Source organism: Ictidomys tridecemlineatus, chromosome 7 (genome assembly GCF_052094955.1).
Source record: "Ictidomys tridecemlineatus isolate mIctTri1 chromosome 7, mIctTri1.hap1, whole genome shotgun sequence".
NCBI classification, from domain to species: domain Eukaryota; kingdom Metazoa; phylum Chordata; class Mammalia; order Rodentia; family Sciuridae; genus Ictidomys; species Ictidomys tridecemlineatus.
In genome coordinates, this window is record NC_135483.1 from 34,377,754 (window position 1) to 34,397,704 (window position 19,951).

The 19,951-nt window shown below is 40.2% G+C and overlaps 1 protein-coding gene across 4 annotated transcripts in view; it reads left to right on the forward strand.

The window, feature by feature from the left end:
• Ncald (neurocalcin delta) overlaps positions 1 to 19,951 on the forward strand; it is a 391,592-nt gene that overhangs the window by 346,412 nt on the left and 25,229 nt on the right. For all 4 annotated transcript variants that reach the window (XM_078016848.1, XM_013357529.4, XM_021724989.3 and 1 more), the window contains one exon: positions 17,141 to 17,538. In XM_078016848.1, the coding sequence (XP_077872974.1) occupies positions 17,161 to 17,538 (378 nt within the window). In that variant the 5' untranslated portion in view covers positions 17,141 to 17,160. The remainder of the gene's footprint in view (positions 1 to 17,140; positions 17,539 to 19,951) is intronic.

Here is a 19,951-nt window from a genome sequence, read left to right on the forward strand (position 1 = left end):
ACTGTGGTGCGGTACTCCTTGGTTTCAGTAGATTCCATTCGAAGTGTTCAAAGTAAACCCAGCAGTTTGAATGAGGCTGAAAGATGAAAAGAAATCATCTATTGACTGATTTTCTTCACCTAATTCGCAGCCACCACTTTCAAAGCCCCTTTCCACACCATTGAAACTGCTGCCTGCCATCTCGAGGAGGCTGAGCTGGGCTCCTGTGTATTTTAAACAATGAGAGCTGTCAGGCTGAAATTGGAGCATGGATCTGCTACCTAAGGAGAAGTAATGGAGTTAGTCTGAATCAATGAAGTGTGTATAATAGATCTGTGAGAATTTTCTCTATTCTGCAACTGATAACTTTTATTTTTGTCATTTAAGTTGGGACTGTCCACCTGGCTGTGAGGCCCACAGGTGATCGGCACCCTCATCCGCCTACCCCAGGGCGCTGCATAAATAGCGTCATTCTCTGTGTGCTCAAGGTAGAAAAGGCCAGGAATCACTGCTGTAGCTGACTGCCAAGTGTCATAGCTTTCTACTACTACTGTGGGGACCCATGGTTAATAGAAACTCTCACAGGTCATTTCCTGCCTAAGCTTGACCTTGACAGTGAAGGTATACAACAAATAAGCTAACCCGAAAACAGGATCCCTGCTGCAATTGAAATTTAACTCCTAAGACTTTAAAGCTTTGATAGGGAGAAACTTTAAGCAAAAACACAATGGCTGAGAGTGTGGCTTTAGTGACCGAACATGACAAGACCCAGGGTTCAGTCCCCAGCACCAAACAAAAACAGACAAACAAAAACCCAAACAAGCAACAGTCTCTTCAAGATCTGCCAGCACCTTCTATCTTGCTAAAGAAGGAAACTTCTGGATGATTTTGAGGCTGTTTCTTTGACTATGAAATCTACCCAAGTGAACTTTGGATCATACCAATGTAAAGCCATGATTCTCTTTGAAATGGAGATGGTTAAAATACTGTGGTTTCAAGAAGCTGAATGTTAGTTTTGCTTGGGGAAGAGGTGGGGGCTTGGGATGTTCTGCTGGAGGCAGAAAAGCTTTACACGGAGGGCTACAGGTGGGCGGCACCCTGCCTCCCCCACCGTCCTGCCTCCCTCAGTTGAGCACAGGGGGCATGGGATGGAGTCTTTAGATCATGAGGCCCCTGAAAGCAAAGATGGCGGAGGCTGGAGTAATGGCCGAGGCTGGAGTGATGGCCCAGGTGATTCCCACCACAGATGTATTGCATTTTCCTTGGAAGCTGCATAGGCTCTTCCTCTAAGTCAAGGCCACTTGTTCTCTGCATTTTGGTGTTTGCCAGCACCCCTCGGGGGTTAAGTGAGGACACATACTCAAAACCACCTCTGTGGCTGCCCATCTAATACCTTGGCCAGAAGGGACCCTTTCGCACCTACTGTCCTTGCCTGTGACTTAGTGGATCTCAGCTCCGACTGCAGTTCCCACCCAAGGCATTCGGAGCAGGTTCACACAAAACATGGTCAGGACATGCCAGATCCAGAGCTATACTGTGTGCTTCATTCTCAGGACATTTTAATGACTGGGTTCTAGTAACATTTGTCTTCATAAATCCATGAAGAGATTGGTTTATTATTCATCCTACTTCTTTGGGCATCTATGACTAATGTAAATAGCTTCAGAATTTGCAGTGTCCCTCACAGATCAGTGTTATTTGAGGGTGTCTGAGGAATGAGAGGCAGGGAAAGGTCAAGAGGAAAGCAAGCACACTGTCCTTGTACTCACCTTTGAATATGCCCCATCTGCACTGTCTTGTCCCCATGATCACAAAACCACCTTTGCCTTCCTTAATAGTTTGGGAGTTATGATTTGGATATGAGGTATCCCCTAAAAGCTCACTTGTAAGGCAATGCAAGAAGGTTCAGAGGAGAAATGATTGGGTTGTGAGTCTTAACCCAATCAGTGAATTACTCCGCTGATAGGGATTAACTGAGTAGTAACTGAGGTGGTAGGGTGTGGCTGGAGGAGGTGGGAATTGGGGCGTGGCTTGGGGTATATATTTGTATCTGGAGAGTGGAGTCTCTCTCTGCTTCCTGATCTTCAGGTGAGCTGCTTCCCTCTGCCACACTCTTTCTCCATGATGTTCAGCCTCACCTCGATTCTGGAGGAATGGAGCCGGCCTTCTATGGACAAACACCTCTGTAACTGTGATCCCTAAATAAACCTTTCCTCCTCTGTAGTTGTTGTGGTTGGATCCTTTAGTCACAGCAGCAAAAAAGCTGACTAAAACATTGGATATAGGCAAAACCCAACCATTCCAACTGCTCCTTAAGCCAATCTCATCATGAAGAGAACTCCTACTACTCTCATTGCAAATTTAAGTGTTTCATATTTCATATGGTTTTGCTTTAACTAGATTAAACTCTGTGAATGTAAGGACTATGGTTTTTATGTTAAACAGTCATATATCCAGACTCCCCTAACAGTACACACTGGGTAATCCTTTGAATCCACTGTAACATCCAGGCACACGATCAGCCTTTGGGAAATTCTTGTGAAATAATTCAAAGGGAAACGGGATCTCCTTGGGTAAAGACATTTTCCTAAGCTTTTTATATGTACCATAGTATATGGCTCACAGCTTTATTGTAGAATAATGTTCATCCTTACTTTTCAATCCTATTATTTGACCTCATAGGGATAAATTTAATCCCTTTAAAATACATTATTTAGTATGTATTCAAAATCTTTATAAACTATTGAGGAAAAAGATGAAGATTAGTTTATTAAACCATCCATGTAACACTGTTAAAATATAGGTTTTTAAGATTTTTTTAAAAAAGGATCCAACTCAGTTTTGATCTGTGATACGTGCTATTCTATTTGCTATTTTACTGTATTTCTATGTTCTTTTATTATCACTGTCTCCTCGAATCATCAAATTCTATTTTGCATAATTTTCTTTTAACTGGAAGCGCTGCTCTTAAAGAAATAAGCAGTTTACTCCGAGGATTGGAATCCTGCTCTGTATCACTTCATATACTGTTGTACATCATAATTCACTGATGAAAGGAGAGAGAAGTACCGGCAATTTTATTTCCACTATTATTCAAATAGGAATAGTTACATATAACACAACACCTTTCTGTTATTGCTTTCTGCTTCAGAAAATTGTTTTGATGAATTTCAGATCTCCTTTTGGTTGTTTTTAACCATAATCATTTTGTTCCATCCCCATTCTCAAAGTATGAATTGTACTCTACAAGTAAGCATATTTGAATCTTTAGATTTATCATCAATGAGGAAGATGTAGGTTTTCAGTTCCAACCATTTGTATTATGCTTTGTGCAGAGTATACACTGTGTGCCTGCTTTATAAATTTAAGGTGCTTACTGGTCGTACATGACAAACGTGTAATTCTAATGTCTCCTCTCCTTAGTTCATTTCTGCAGCTACAGTGGGGCTGCATTTGCTGACACTATGGCTACTAAGCTATATAATAATATGGCCTTTGATACTGCAAGATTATATTTAAAAGACCAAAGGTCACATTCTGAGAAAGGCAGAATTTAATTTCTTTATGGTTCTTCTAGTAAAGTTAGTACATTTGGAAGTAAGGCAGCTTGGATGTTTTATGTATGTGTGTGGAGACAGAATGCAGGATACTTCTGCAAGTCCTGGCCAGGTGAGCAGAGGGTATGCTCTACCTGATATTGCTTCAGCTATCTCTAGCCCAGGTAGTGAAACTCCAGGAAAACACTACAAGTTCATTTGAACAATTTTAGACTATTTTGGGAACTCTTCCTTTTTGCACTGATTTTATAGGGGTATTGTTCAAGAGTGTTCCTATAATGTGAGGATTGGAAAAAATATAGGTAGTTTGTTGGAAGTGAACCACTCATGAGAGTTCAGAAGGGTCAGGGAAAATCTTAGGTGGTTCCTGGAGGGAAGCAGTGTGAGTGGGTGTGCAAAATGGTATGTGAGCCCACCCCTCAGGCACATGTGGACAACTAAAAATAAAGGCAGTTCGGCCTTGTTACAGAGCTTGTCAGAGACAGCAGGAGCCTTTGCGGGCACATTCTTTCATTTCGTGGGTACATGTTCACTTTTACTCTCTTTAGATGAAGCTTCCTACTTCATCTTCTCGTAACAAGAAATGAAAATAGTAACCAGAGACTAAGGGTCTAAACAGGGCGGCATTTCCTCAAGCCTGAAGACACACATCACAGACGTAGGTAACAGCCTCTCTGGGCCTCTGCTCTACCTTCCACCATGAGGCGCAGGCTGACAGGAAGGAGCTGTGAGGTCTACGTCCTACGTCCACCGTTGAAACCCAGCTGTATTACCTGGGTGGGAAACTTACGTCTTCACCGCTGTTCCTCTAATATGGGGGTAATCTTGCATCTTCCTTTCTCATGGTATTTCAAGGATCCTGCAGTTTATTTGCTGAGATACGAATGAATTAGGGAAGGAAATCAAGAGATGTTGTAATGACCCTTGAGACACAGGACACAGTGCCATCTAAAATTTGGTTCAGATATCAAGACCACTGGTGGTACACACACACACACACACACTCACACACTCACACACCACACACACATACACAGAATATGTAAAAATATTTAGTACTTACATAATGAAGCTTTCTAAAGAAGGCAGGGCATCCTCCCAAGCTAGTCTGGAAACAACTTGAGAAGACAGGGAAAGAAAACCTGCTTGAGGTTCTTATGGTGGTCAGAGGATGTTGCCAGGCTGAGGACTCCCAAGGTGGACAGAGGTTTTCTGGTTTGAATCTTCCACTGGCACCAAAGAGGGCATCTTTTCTTACCATCCATCCCAGATGTGGGACGTGAGGGGAAGAGGAAGAGGTGAGGCTTCAAAACTGTCACAGTCAAAACATTAAAAACTTGAGTCAGGGGCTGGGGTTGTGGCTCAAAGGTAGAGCGCTCGCCTACCATGTGTGAGGCCCTGGGTTCCGTCCTCAGCACCCCCTAAAAATAAAATAAAGATATTGTGTCCACCTATAACTAAAAAATAAGTTATTTAATTAAAAATAAAACTTGAGTCAGACTTCTTATTACAATAGACATGACATTGGAACAAGAGTAGACAGAAATGAGACCAAGGGGGCTGGGGATGTGGCTCAGGCGGTAGTGCTCTCGCCTGGCATGCGTGTGGCCCAGGTCCGATCCTCAGCACCACATACCAACAAAGATGTTGTGTCTGCTGAGAACTAAAAATAAATAAATAAATATTTTAAAAAATTCTCTCTCTCTCTCTCTCTCTCTCTCTCTCTCTCTCTCTCTCTCTCTCTCCTCTCTCACTCTCTCTTAACTCTCTTAAAAAAAAAAAAAGAAAAGAAAAGAAAAAAAGAAATGAGACCAAGGGATGAGCTGGAAAGAAGGTGGAGCCTCACTTCCAACCCCAGATAGAGTTTTGGCCTCCACTGGCTGTGGTGTAGATAATTACAATCCTGGAAAAAATGGAAGCTCAGGCTGCCAAGGTATAACAGCATGGCCATCTTTTCAGCCACTAACACAGGACATCTGAAGGAAGAAATGCTATATTGAATTATTTGAGTTGCTAGAGTTAACAAATGAAAATATGCTCAGTTCAATGTGAATTTCAAATAAACAACAAATAAATTTCTAATATGTAAACTATCCTAGATTGTTTATTTGAAATTCAAATTTAACAGTTCATTATATATATATATATATATATATATATATATATATATATAATCAAAACTTAGTTTTTTAATTGGCACACAATATCTATATATATTTATGGGGTAAAGTATAATTCAGTACATGTAAAATGATCAAATCGATGTAATTAACCTTCTATCTCCTCAAACAGTTAACGTGTCTATCTGGGGGAACCTTCAGACTTTTCTGGTTATCTTGAAATGTATAATAAACTGTTGTAAACTATAGCACCCTACTGTGAAAAACTAACATAATTGTTAGAAAATAGAGATAATTTCTCCTATCTGTGTTTTATTGTCATTATCTAACCTCTCCATCCTCCCCGCCACCATTTCCTAGCCTCAAGTGGCTGCTAGTCTATTCTCTTCTACTCTCTGCTTCTATGAGAAATGATTTTAGTTTCTAAAAAATTAGTGGGAACATGTACTATTTATCTTTCTTGCCTGGATTATGTTCCTTAACCTGATGTCCTCTAGTTCAATTTTGCTGCTGCAAATGATAGGATTTCATTTTTTTATGTATCTGAATAAAATTCTGTTGAGTATATATCACATTTTCTTTATTCATTTTTTCTGACACTGGACACCTTGGTTGAATCTACATCTTGGCTATTGTGAATAGTGCTACAATACATGTGGGAGTGCAGGCATATTTTTGATACAATGATTCATTTCCTTTGGATAGATACCTAGTGGTGAGACTTTTGGAACATCTGGTAGATCTATTTTTAGTTTTTTAAGAAACCTCCATATTGTTTCCCATAATGGCTGTACTAATTCATATTCCTACCAGCAGCATATGAGAGTTCCCCTTTCTCTACCTCCTTGCCAGCATTTTTATTTTGTTTTGACTTTTTTTTTGCATTTTTGATAATAGCTATTCCAACTGGGGTAAGACTGTAATTTTTATTTGCATTTCCCTGATGACTAGTGTTATTGAGCATTTTTCATATACTTGTTGCCTATATATATATATATATATATATATATACTTGTTATCTTCTGAAAAAACATCTTCTCAGATCCCTTGGGCATTCTGTATTTTATCTAGAAACTCTAGTGAGCATTGAAGAACCATGGGAGGGTGGGGAGATGATGTGGGGCATTTTCCTTTAGGTGGCATGAGCATCTTTTGGCAAAAGTACCTATCTTTCTCCCAAGGATGCTTCCCTGTGTTACCTTTGTTATGGTTTAAATAGGATATGTTCCCCCAAAGCTCATGTATTAGACAATGGAAGAATTTTCAGAGGTGAAATGATTGGGTTATGAGAACCTTAACCAATCAGTGCATTAATCCACTGGTATGGATTAACTAGGTGGTAACTATAGGCACATAGGGTATGTGGGGGAGGTAGGTAACTGGAAGTATATATTTTGTCCCTGGTGAGCAGAGCTCTGTTTTCTGATTGCCTTGTCTTGAGCTGCTGTCCTCCTCCAAGCCCTTCTGCCATGTTGTTCTTCCTCATCTCAGGCCCGTGAGCACCAAATAAGTTTTTCCTCCTCTAAAATTATTCTTGTCAGGTTTTTGGTCATAGCATTGAAAAATCTGACCAAAACAAACTTCTATATGGGACTTGGTAAAGTAGCAGGAGCAAAGCTTCCTTTAATAAATGTTCTTATGTAACGGATGAATGAATGAGTTAGGGGACTGGCTGATTATAATCTCCCATTCTTTTTTTTTTTCTTTCCAGTTTAATGGGTGGCTGGCTGCCCGTGTGGGTAACCTCAGACAGGACTAATTGATTTTTTTTTTATTGCTTCAATTTTATTTTCTTCACTCCTCGTCTCTCCCTACCCTGGCTTAAATTCGTCATTTCATCCTTGTCTTCTCCCCTAATATCCATCTTCACATGTTTCCATCCTTCCTACCTTTTTTCCCGTTACTTTTCCTTTATCAGATTTTTTGGGGGGTCAGTTCCTAATTTCTGACTTACCATAGTTGTTTCACCTCGTCTTTGACCCACAGTCAGTATTATCCTAGCTGCTTTGGGCCTGTGTACAGAGCAAACTCAATATGCAAATAATCTAATCAATGTAGGGATCCCTACAGAGTAAGGATAGAGCTTTCTGAACTGATTCAGAATGAAGTTAGAAAACACTGTCATTTTTCTCTTCTCATTTGTTGTGTGGTAGTAGAAGAAATGTGGTGTGGTTGTGTCTAAAAAGTACTGGTTCCTGAAGCAGGAGTTCCTAGAGTGTGCAGTCTGCTTCCTCCAGGGAATACATTCCTTATAGCCAGAGCAGTATTCAGTAAGGGAGAGCAATATGCTTTTTTCCAGCATTTCCAGAAAAGCAAAAAGCCCAATTTTAGGGTGCTATAGCAGAAGAAAATGCTGTCAGTGACAACAAATTGTTCCTTTACAACAGATACTTATAAAACACATACTATCTGCAGGCGTGACATTAGGTGCCAGAGATACAATAGGAAGCAAGAAAATCCTTCCTTGTAATTGAGTTTAGCATCTGACAAGAGATGTCAATCTTCAACAAATTGTGCAAATAATTAATTCCAGTTGTAGCCTGTGCTGAGAAGGAAAAATATGAGATGTGATTGGAAGGTGTGATTGGAGGCAGACCCTGGTCTTGGTGGTTGGAGGTCTTTGGGAGGAGATCTGAGGAATGAATACATATGAATTAGGTCAATGAGACAAGAATATCAGGTTCAGAGAGAGTATGGCCACAGTTTGCAGGAAAGATCTGGTGGAGCAGGGATGGAGGAGGCAGGGAGACCAGCTGCAGGCAGTGACCCAAGAAACTCCTCCCTCTCCCTAGGGCACTGCTGTCATCTGGGAGCCGAAGACACAGTTCCCTACTCCAGCAGCAAAGGGTCATGTGGTCACCATGATTGCCAGGTGGCACTCACATAGGGATCATGAGGTCAAAGTGCAGGGCCATGGCCTCCCTAATCCCAGGAGGGGAGACCAGAGGGAAAACAGTTCCTTGCTCTCTATCAGCTGCTTCTCTGATGGTGTGTTTCATTTTGAATTGAAATAATGACTACCACAGGGGAGAACTCTCAGCCAAGGCCTGGCAGGAGCCCTCTCAGGGTACAAACCCACCAGTGTCTTTCACATCGAGCTAATGATCCAAGGAGGGGAGTCAGGCTGGATGGTAACAGTGGTCCTCTTTCCTTGTTTCTCTCCTGTGTCATTTTCTTGTTCTTTTAATTATCCATGGAAGTAAAGCAAGGGGAGAATGTCCCCAGTTCTGGAGGCTCATCTCTGTAAACAACCAATTCATACTATAAACCCTTCCCTCTTTCAGGTTGATAGTCAGTGTTTATTGGACACCCACTAGATGCCAGGCCTGATGGCAAGTTTTCCCCCATTTGTTGGGGAAGTTGAATTTTCCTCCTTCTCCTTTAGTCCTGCAAACAGGCTTATGAAAGAGACAGTTTTGTGCCTGTTTTACTGTTGCAGAAATGAGACTGAGAAATGTCAAAGGTCTTGCCCAAGATCTCAAAACAGTGCCATGATAAAGACTTGAGTGTTGTTCTCCTGCTGCCAAGGCCAGTTCTCTTCCCACACACCCTGCTGGGGGAAATAAAGGTTCACAGGAGTGGCTTCATAGTTTCTCATTGCTATTGGTTAATGGCCTTCTCATTTGTGTGTTTCAAGGATAAATATTAATATTTTCAGCCATGCTGGCCAGGGTAGGGAGTGATCCATCAGTATCCTCCAACAGAATAGCCATTCAAATATTAAAATGACCCAGCCAGAGACATGGGATGGGTAAAAGTGGGGATGGTCATTCAGGTCCCCTTTCCCTGCAACCACAAGCCACATGAATTTGGTATTGCTCTATCCCCCTCATCCCTGGAGTAAAACCAAGGTATTATATCACTCACATTTTTTTTTCTATGAAAAAAAATTTAAAGAAAAAACCTTGATGAAAATGTTCTGAATTGCATCCATAATCCCAGATTCCTGTCATTTCCCTATCCCATGTAGGATATTACTTTTTATAGAAATATTCCTTCTAAGGCAGGAAGCAGTAGATGTTAAACACATGTCTACTGAATAAATTTTTAAAAAATATGACCTATTATTAGACTTTATGGAGGGGCTTGGATCCATTTACTAAATTCATCTGTGGCCCCGGGAGGATATCTAAAAATGGGGACTTGGGGTCTTCTTGTCTTCCTGGAGCTAGTTGAGTAGTGAGGCCTGGGCAGCTGTGGCTCTGATCTGCTTGCCTCCCCAGGCCAGGAGGGCTCACTGTACTGTGTTAGGGTTTTATCAGAATGGTAAGTAATAATTCTGTGTTTTAAATAAAAATATTTCGTACCTTTTGGTAAGTAGACATTTATGGCAATTGGAATTTCATGGAATTTTGTCTGGTAAGGTCTTAGCCTGGGGCAGCCCTGAAGAACTGTGAGGGCCCCAGGGCTTCCTCCTCCTCTCCTGCTGCAGCCCAGCTCTGGTCTAGCATCCTCTTCCTGAAGTGGTCCAAATAGGCAGTTCTGCTGCAGTGGTCTGATGACCAGGCAGTCTGATCGGGGAGGGATAGGTGAACTTTGAAACTCTTGACTGCAGATACTCTCACAATGACTTTGGAACAGCTATGTAGTTTTCATGAGCCTGGGGATGACCATTTCACATGACCTCTGACCACTTTCTCGTGTGTACTTCAAGCTCCCAGTGTAAATATAGCACCCATTGCTGGCAATCTAGGAGAAGGTGGGGACAGAGCCATTAGTTGGACTTGAAGTTGCAGGAAGCAAGGATGCCCTCGAAATCAGAAGTTAAGGATCCAGCAGTAGAGGATTTTGAGTGTTGTTTAGGTAAATTATCTCTTTAGGCTGAAATGAGAGTAATTACATGGTTATCACAGTGTACAGTTTAATGCGTAGGGTGAGTGTACCTTTTGACACTGGAATAGTAAATGCTAAACTCACTGAGTCCCTATGATTCAGGTAGGAGAGACATGGGATGGAATTCCAACTTCAATCCAATTTTAGATCAGTTCTAATCCTAGTTAAGACTGTAAAGCCTCCAGAGGAAAATGGTTTATTTGAAAACTTATAAGCAAGAATCTAGAATACTTTTCACTGACATTAAGAACCTCTTTACAATAAATTCTATCTAGGAATCTAGGAATCATGGTGAAAGGAAATGCCAAGGCATTAAAAGAAAAATGGAATCAACCTAAATGTCTATAAAGGGAGATTAGTTAGTTAAATATACTTGATATAATGAAATACTTAAAGACTATAACCTCACATTATTAACCGTTGTATCTGTTACCTAATTCAATGCCTGACACAGGTCAGTGTTCAAAACTATTGTATTAATTCAATAAATGAAAATTTAACAATTTTAAAAGATGACATACATTCTTATATATAACCTGGAAAATGTTTAATACAGAATAAAGAACTATACAGAGTGATCTCATTTATGGTTAGAGTATATAGATTTCATATATATGCATTTTTATTAATTATTTTAATTAGGTATATGTTACAACAGAATGCATCCTGATTCATTTTACACAATTGCAGCACAAACTTTCCATTTCTCTGGTTGTCATATATATGTATTTAACTGTTAATGGTGGTTCTTTTCTGAGGAGTTGCTATTGGATCAGAATGAGGGTGTTCACTTTCTCATTTTCATTCCCCTTTGTTATGAGTTTTTGTTTGTTTGTATAGTAGTCCCTACTTATCTGTTGTTTAACTTTCTGTAGCTTCAGACATTAACTGTGTCCAAAAATATTAAATTGAAAATTTTAGAAACAAAGAGTTCACAAGCTTAAATAACTTTTTATTACAGTATATTATTATAATTGTACTGTTTTGTTATAATTATTGTTAATATCATACTAATAATTTATAAACTATCACAAATATATATGTGATATATATGAGTGTGTGTGTGTATATATATTTATTTATTTATTTATTTATTTATTTATACACAAATGATAAAAGCAGAGCATACATAGGGTTCAGTAGTATTTGTAATTTCAGGCATCCACTGGGAGTCTAGGAACATGAACCCTGAGGCTAATGGGGGACTAACGTAATGATGTATCCCTTTGGTAATGAGTCAAACCAAATGATATTTCCATGTTTTGGTATAGGGAGAGAGCTGTTTTTAGATAATGTGTTATTCAGATCCTCACCAGAAATACATACCTTATTAGCAGTGACATAGAAACCAGAAATATTTGAAAAGAGCTCAAGACCAGGCCTGCTCTAGTCTGTAACGTATACCAGTAGAAGAAAATTTTCAGATATTTCAAAAACGGCAACCCCCAATCACCCTAAGACCATACAGACCATACGACTTCCTGGGATTTCTCTGGTACCCAGAAGGCAAAGGGAGGAACAAATCCTTTCTAGTGAGCCTCTTGCTCAGAAGGTTATTTTTGTACCGGTTCATTTCTCATCCCAAACCCTGTGGTCTCTCTGCAGGGGAGGGGAGTGCAGGCATGTGACCCCTCCCACAGGAGACCCCCTCCTCACTGGGAAGAAGGCCACCCGGCCAGCAGCAGCTTTGAACTGCATTTCATAGGATTTCAGCAAGGTCATTTTGTGATCCAGATGGGGCAGAAGGTCTCATTTCCTAGCTCATCCCACCAGAAGCCAGAGAAAAGAATATTCTTAGGTTGGGATAAAGACAGTTAGTGGGATCTTTATATGACTGTGGTTCTCACTCTAATATGTTAATGTTTCTTTTCCTTGCATTTTCCTAATTTGCTGGTTATATGTAAACATGTGAGTTTGTATATATATGGTCTCCTTTCAGATTCCCACTAGTTTCATTGGAGGAAAATCCATGAGCTCCCTGGGTTTTTATTTAGTCATGCTTCCCCCACTCCCACTCCTTAGTGAGAATCAAAGACAACTGACCTAAAAATGAATCTGTGGCTTTTAGCCACAAGTAAAATTCACCTGATTCTGGAGTCGTGATGCATGAATGCTTATCTCCCTTTATCTATAACTTTTATAATTTCCTTCCTTACATTTGAGGAACCTTTTTCTAACTATGTTTTCATAATTTAGACATCCCATTGGTTGAAAAGTGAAAGCAGCTTTTGCATCGCCCCAAATGAGGCAAACGTTTTAACTAACTTGGTCTGTGGATGGGACTACGGTGGGTTCTGTGCTCCTGGTTGCAGCCAAACTTGACTTTGGCTGCCAGCACCATGTAAAGCCCATTTTAAGAGACCTCACGTAGCCTGCATGGGGACTTTTTCTCTGAAGTTAACCAGGCTGTCCAGGGTAAGTTATGGACTTTTCCCTGGAAAAATCTAATTCTGGGCTCTGAGGAATTAAAGCACAGAGTTTTAGAACCTTATGGGGAATTGCAGAAATACGGTGCTGCAGATCTTTCCCTCTGCAGATACAAAAATAAAGAAGGAAGTGTACTCATTCCCAAAGATTGCCCTCCGTCTGCCATTTTCTTTCCTGGTGGCACCATTTTTATTTGCTATCGCTCTATCCTTTTTTAAAAATGGATTCCGTGTTTTGGTTCTTTGATGGTGATTTGGAATCTTCTTTTCTCCTATATTTTTCCTTTTTCATCTATGGTCAATATTTACCACTGATTTATTTTTTTGAATCCCTAGAGACTAGATGTGGCCCAGAATAAGTTGGGAAGTTCCACGTTGCCCTTCTTAGAGTAAATTACTGAAAAACAGGTTGTTTAATGGAACAGGTGTTGCCTTCACTCCAGAAAATGCAAGACTGAAGCAAAAGTCCTTGAGAGGTAAAGGATGGAGCATCCAGGGACCAGGGCAACTGGAACTGAGGGTTCAGAAGGGGATGTCACAAGATCCGGGGCTCACACACAGCCTTGTGGGTAAACAGGAGTCTGAACTTTATTCTAAGTGTGCTGGGTTGCCCCTGCAGAACTTTAAGTAAGGGAGTGACATAGTCTGACTTGTGTTTTAAAAGGTCACTCTGGAGGACTGAATGGAAATAGATTGGAGTCAGGGATGGGGAGAGGGAGGACAAGAGTGAGAAGTGAGATTCTACTGTTGTAGAAAACCAGAAAGAAGCTGATGGTGCTTTGGCCTGAGGTGGAGGCCAAGGAGATGGTGAGCAGTGAATGGGTTTGAAATAGGCCTCACCTCTTCACATCACCACCTCAATACTGCCACACTGGAGACCAAGCTTCTAGCCCATGATTCTTTGGGGAACAAATCGTATCGGAACATAGCAATCATCAGGGATAAGATTTTATTTTCATTTACCACAGAGTCTGGTCCTAACTGAATACTTTACATATATGGTTACATTAAATCAATAAAGTATGAGCTCATAGTGTGGAGTTCATTTTACAGGTGAAAAAACCGACGTATATCAAAAAATTAAGTGACTTACCCAAGAGCTAATAAGCAACAGAGCAGGCTTTGAACTAAAGCTTTTGATTCCTTGTCCTGACCTTTTCTTCATTATGTTCTTCTGGCACAAAATTCGTATTTTAATGAGTAACAGGATTTGACCTGAGGTGCAACTTTGTCTCCATACTATTTTTTTCTTGACTGCTAATTAATGTTGTATTTTCCCCATGGTATTTATTGTCTGTGCCACCCCTGACCAGCTTCAACTCACAAGGCAGAAATTCCTGTCTTCCAAACGAAGAAGGTATTATAGGCACTCCTGTCTTCTTCCTCCCCACCCAAAAAATGAAACTCTACCATACATCCCTGGAGATTTTTGTTGTGCGGTCTAACCGAGTCCAGATGTCTCTCAAGTCAGTCCCCAGACTCAGTAAAGTATCCGTAGTCATCTAGTGAAACAAATTCTGGACTAAATTGCAAACACTCGATTCCCAAATAACTTATTCTGTGCTCTTCTGCCTTGTTTGTGTTATGGCCTTTCTGTGCTAATGATTTTGTAAATGTGGTTTAATTATTGTTTACTGAAAAATAGCTGCACACAGATCATTCTCGGTGGGAGACTTAGCCAAAATGCTGAGGCAATTTGCTTCTAGTGCAAAACAGCTAATAAATGAGAAGCACTTTTTGAATGTTTGGAAAGGAACTTAAGTTCAGTTTTGAAGAAATAGTGTTTTGTATATTCAGGGAAAGAAATTATTCTTTAAAGGAATAGATTTAAATATCAACGTGGCAATTTTCCCCTCCAAAGCCAGGCCTACGGTGATTTGCATATATAATAATGGTGATTTGATTGAGCATTGCACCAAAGAGCTATATTCTCAAGATCTCCCCAAAAGGAAAACCTGAAATGACTTGTAAATTCCATTAAATATTTTGGAGCTCTGTAAACCCATGTATTATGTATTACCTCATGTTTCTGAATTCTGACTTTAGGCAAATTGCCAACTTAGCAAATAAATGGCAGTTTTAAATTTTTACTACAAACCAGCCTAAATTTGGTTGTTTTTTTTTTTAACCTTCTAGAAAGAAAAGGACACAAGAGGGAAGTGAAAGTTATTGGAATGCTCAATTAATAAATTCTACTTGTGCTCATTTTGGAGTTGTAGTTTATGTTGCTCTTGGGTAAAGTAGGGTTTGCTTGATTCCACATAGAGACGGACCTTCAAAACAAATACCTTCCTGCAGTTGTGGATCATGCTACTACGAAGGGTTGTCCATTCTCCCTACCCTTGGGAGGATGCCTGCCTATGAGCAAAACCCTTACCAAGTTCCACCTTGAGTACAGAATTTAGAAAACAAAATCATCTTTTTTTAGATTCTATGTATGAGTGAGACTATGAAAGTTCCAGTTAGCAGGAAGAAGGTCTAATGTTCTATTGCACAGGAAGGTGACTATAAATAGTAAGATGCACGGTATATTTTAAAAGAGTTAGAAAAAGAGGAATTTGAATGATCTCACCACAAAGAAAAAAGATAAATGTTTGAAGTGATGCATGGGCTGATTACCCTGATTTGATCATCATATAATGTATACATGTATCGAAATACCACACTGTATCCCATGAAGATGACCAACTACTATGTGTCAGTTATAAATAAAATAAAACTTAGAAAAACTCCAATCAATGAACTTGGCAGTTCATAAGGGTCCCTCCTTGTTTCCTGGTCTGTAGATATTATGAAAGAAGCCTGAGGTGTGAGAGGCGCACACACTGTCCTATAGCGATTTCCTGATAGTGAAGGTCCCAGACAGACAGCTCAATATCAGAGATCTCAAGATCAAGTCTTGACTATAGATAGCTTTTAGTTGGCAAATAGCATCCTGAAAGCCAGACCCCTCCCCACCCCCTGCTTTCTGGCAAAAATGAAGTCTTTCTCTTCCAGGAAGACTATTCCATATTTCCACATTGTAATTATTCTTCTGCTTTCCAGCCACGTTTTTCAGTCATTGCTTCCGTTCATTAGTTTGCCAGATGCCCTATGTCATGGGTGCTGCAGAGATAAAGCAACCCCCAAGAAGACTCTGCCCTCAGGGCCGAATATGTAGCAGGAAAGAGCAGATAAAAAGGAATAAATACCATGGTGTGGAAAATCGGCTGTCTGGATGGAAATGGGGCTATGCTCTCTTATATTCTGTAATTGTCCAAGCCTACTTCCAGAATTTTTTAATAGAAGAAAAGTGCCAAGTACAAGTGCCGAGCCCTTTTGTGAGAAGGTTCTTGTCTTGAACATGCCTCAATCCTAAGACTCCACATCAATCCTAAGACTGCACATCAATCCTAAGACCACACATCAATATTCTAGCAGAGTTCTCTCTTTAAGGGTTAGGGCTTCCAATGATGTGGATTTTTTTCTTTATACAGTACGGTGTCTTACTTACTATTTTACTATGGATATGTGCTAATGATAAGAAAATACAAAGTTATTTGTATTTTAAAAAGGAACTTGGAACTTATTTCATAAACCACAGTCATAGGACATAGACAACATAACGAAGCATCATCTTGACCATCTAAGCTCAACGTGGTTAGTGATTTACTTGGCAGCCTTTCCTTGTATTGGGAGTGCTTCCATTTCCTTTGTGTCTGTGTTGATATTGTGCTGGAAGTACCCAAGCCACACTTTCTTTGGAAATACTCTAGCAATTAAAAAAGTATTAAATTCTCTTTTATCCTCTTTTTTCCTCTTCCTCTCTTTGACTTCTCCCTGCTAGTACTTGGATTTGGTGTAGAATAAGTTTTCATAAAGCCAGGCTCAACCTCTTGAAAATTGATAAGATGGAACTAAGTAACCAATTAATTCTCTGTGTCTTTCTTATCCTATCTATCTATCTATCATCATCATCATCACCATCATCATCATCTGTCATCTTCTGCTCTTAGGTTAGCTTTGTATAAAATAAATATCAATTTTCCCATCAGTGATAGTTTTTCCCTGCATCTTCACCTAGACTGTCTTTCCATTATCCTGTGTGGCTGACTGCAAAACCTAGACAATGTTATTGGACTTGTGTAGAGTTTATTTCTCTTTTCCAAGGAACAATCACAAATGATCTAATCTGCCCCTTAAGAACAGCTCTGAAAATTAATTGTGTTTTCTTTTCTCTCTGCAGCTTGAATTCTTGCGGCCAGCATGGGGAAACAGAACAGCAAGCTGCGCCCCGAGGTCATGCAGGACTTGCTGGAGAGCACAGACTTTACAGAACATGAGATCCAGGAATGGTACAAAGGCTTCTTGAGAGACTGCCCCAGCGGACATTTGTCAATGGAAGAATTTAAGAAAATATACGGGAACTTTTTCCCTTACGGGGATGCTTCCAAATTTGCAGAGCATGTCTTCCGTACCTTTGATGCAAATGGAGATGGGACAATAGACTTTAGAGAATTCATCATTGCTCTGAGTGTAACGTCGAGGGGGAAGCTGGAGCAGAAGCTGAAATGGGCCTTCAGCATGTATGACCTGGATGGAAACGGCTACATCAGCAAGGCAGAGATGCTGGAGATTGTGCAGGTATGTAACCCTTTCAAAGGAGAAGAGTGTGTGTCATAAGTAAAAATTGGAAAGTGTACAGAGCAGAAATTGCAAGCTGGTAGATCATCAGTGCATTTTATTTAGTTCATTCAATGTTCATAAAATGTTTGAAGCTGCATTACAGGGCAAGGAACAGCTCTGAAAATTAAGAGGAGATTGCACATAAAACTTAAGGAGATTGCACATAAAACTTCACATGGGTAACATGTCTTGAAAACTTAGGAGCTCTGGCAACACTGGGCCCATATTCCTGCCTTTCATGTTACTGTTGCTTTAGGGTAATCCCTACACTGAAGATGGACATGTGCTCTTCAGTTGGTTGTATATACCCATTGCAGTGGCTTGCCTGGACGTGGAGCCCTGGGATTGGGGTTCACATCCTCTGGAGTGGTGTTAATGATTAAACTTTGAACTGGGCTCATGTCCTGCATCTTATGTCACTACCTCTGTGACTTTGACCAAGTTAGTTCACAGAAGCAGTGTCCTCATCTGTGAAATAGATCTACCAGTGATACCTACCCATGATGTGACGTTATTTTAAGATCAGACATGACTCCATGTTAAATGCTTAGCACAGTGCCAGCCACATCGATAAGCTCATTATCATTATCATTAACTTACAAATTTATTAGACTCTCAAAGAAAAGCAAACTCTAGACTTCAGATTCATTCCATCAAAGATAAACACTGCAGTATCGAGGTCTTTGTCATTTCAATAAGATCTACTCCATTTGCTTTCTCCAAGTTACTTACCCAGAGATAGTTCCAAACAGGAAAATGGGTCTCAGTGTTGGCTACGTTTTCCTTAGGGGACCCAAGCACACTTTGGGGAGTGGGGAAGCAGGGTAAGGAGGTATGGTCATGGCAAGGACAGCTTGCCCAGCAGTGGGACCCAGAGACAAATTTAAGGAGACAGACACAGGACTCAGGAAAGGGTTAGAAGGGCCTCAGCAGCAGATGATAGGAAGGACTAGGTGGGCGGGCACCCCAATGAGTGCTGTGGTCGCTCGGGATCTTGGCAGTGAATGGAGCACACAGGGAAGCAAGTGATGGCAGACAGCGGGTACAAAAGGGTAGACACTTGGCTTTCTGGGGGGCTCAATGCAGACGCCACACTCATCCCAGGCATCGGAGTACATGTCCTGCTGAGGTAGAGCTGCAGCCCCTGGGAGAATAGTGGAGTGCTAGGTGGGCAGGGGGGATGTACCACAAGGAGACATAGGAACTCAGCTATTGCTGGAGAGGATGAGGGTGGAGGTGGGGTCTTGCCTACAAAGAACCTCCAGGAACCTGATTATGGAAATTGGGGACAGAGCCCAAGAGAGACCTATAACAATGACCCAGGATGGACCCTTGACACTAGGCCTGAGGCTTCCTCTCAGGCCAATGGGACTGAACCCACATGGCTTTTAAAGGACCTGTTGGAGGGATGCAGGAGCAGGGATCCCAAAAGACTCCCTCTCCCAGGTGCACTCATTCAGGAACTCTCCAAGATCTGACAACTACCTATCCAGTTGGGCCACAGGTAGCTTTTCTTACATCCAGAGCATCTGAAAAAAATTGGGTTAAATGAATCCCTCAGAGATATGAGTCTTAAGCAGAAACAAATCTTCTCTCCCCTCCCTTAGGATAAGTGTGCAAAAAGTATAACATCTATAAAAATACAGGCAGTATAGAAAACTATAAAAGATAGAGGAAAATTACTCATAATCCCACCCTACCAACAAAGAGAATCACTGCTGATGATTATTTAAATACATCTTTCCTTGTCCTATTTCCATGCATTTAAAAATATCCAACTGATTTAATAATTTATAGAAGTTTTCTATCTTGCCATTTTTACTAACATAGTAACACAAGTATTTCCATACATAAAAAATTTAATAAAGACAATTCCATGGCTGTATAACAACAGTCCTATCATATATTATAATTTACTACATTTTACCCTGTCGTGGGATATTTAGGTTATTTCCAACTTTCATTGTTAAATATATTATAACTTTTTAAAAAATAAAATAACATATGCATAATTCTTCTGTTTAAAGATTTTTTTCTATTTTTAAGTTTATTCCCTAAGAATGGATTCCCAGAAGGAAAATTACTAGGTCAAAGGGCATGATCATTTCTAAAGTTCTTGATATATTCTGCCAAATTGCTTTCCAAATGTGTAAAGGGTGTTTCCGTAATCATTTTACTGTTCTGATTTTTCTTAATCTTTGCTAATTAAGCAAAATTGAGATTTTAAAGATGATTCATTATATTATTTAGTTTCCCATTACTATAACAAATACCTGAGAAAATCAACTTATAAAGAGAAAAGGCTCCTAGTTGGAGATTTCAATCCATGATGGGTTGGCTCCATTGCTTTGGGGCTTGTGGTGAGACAGCA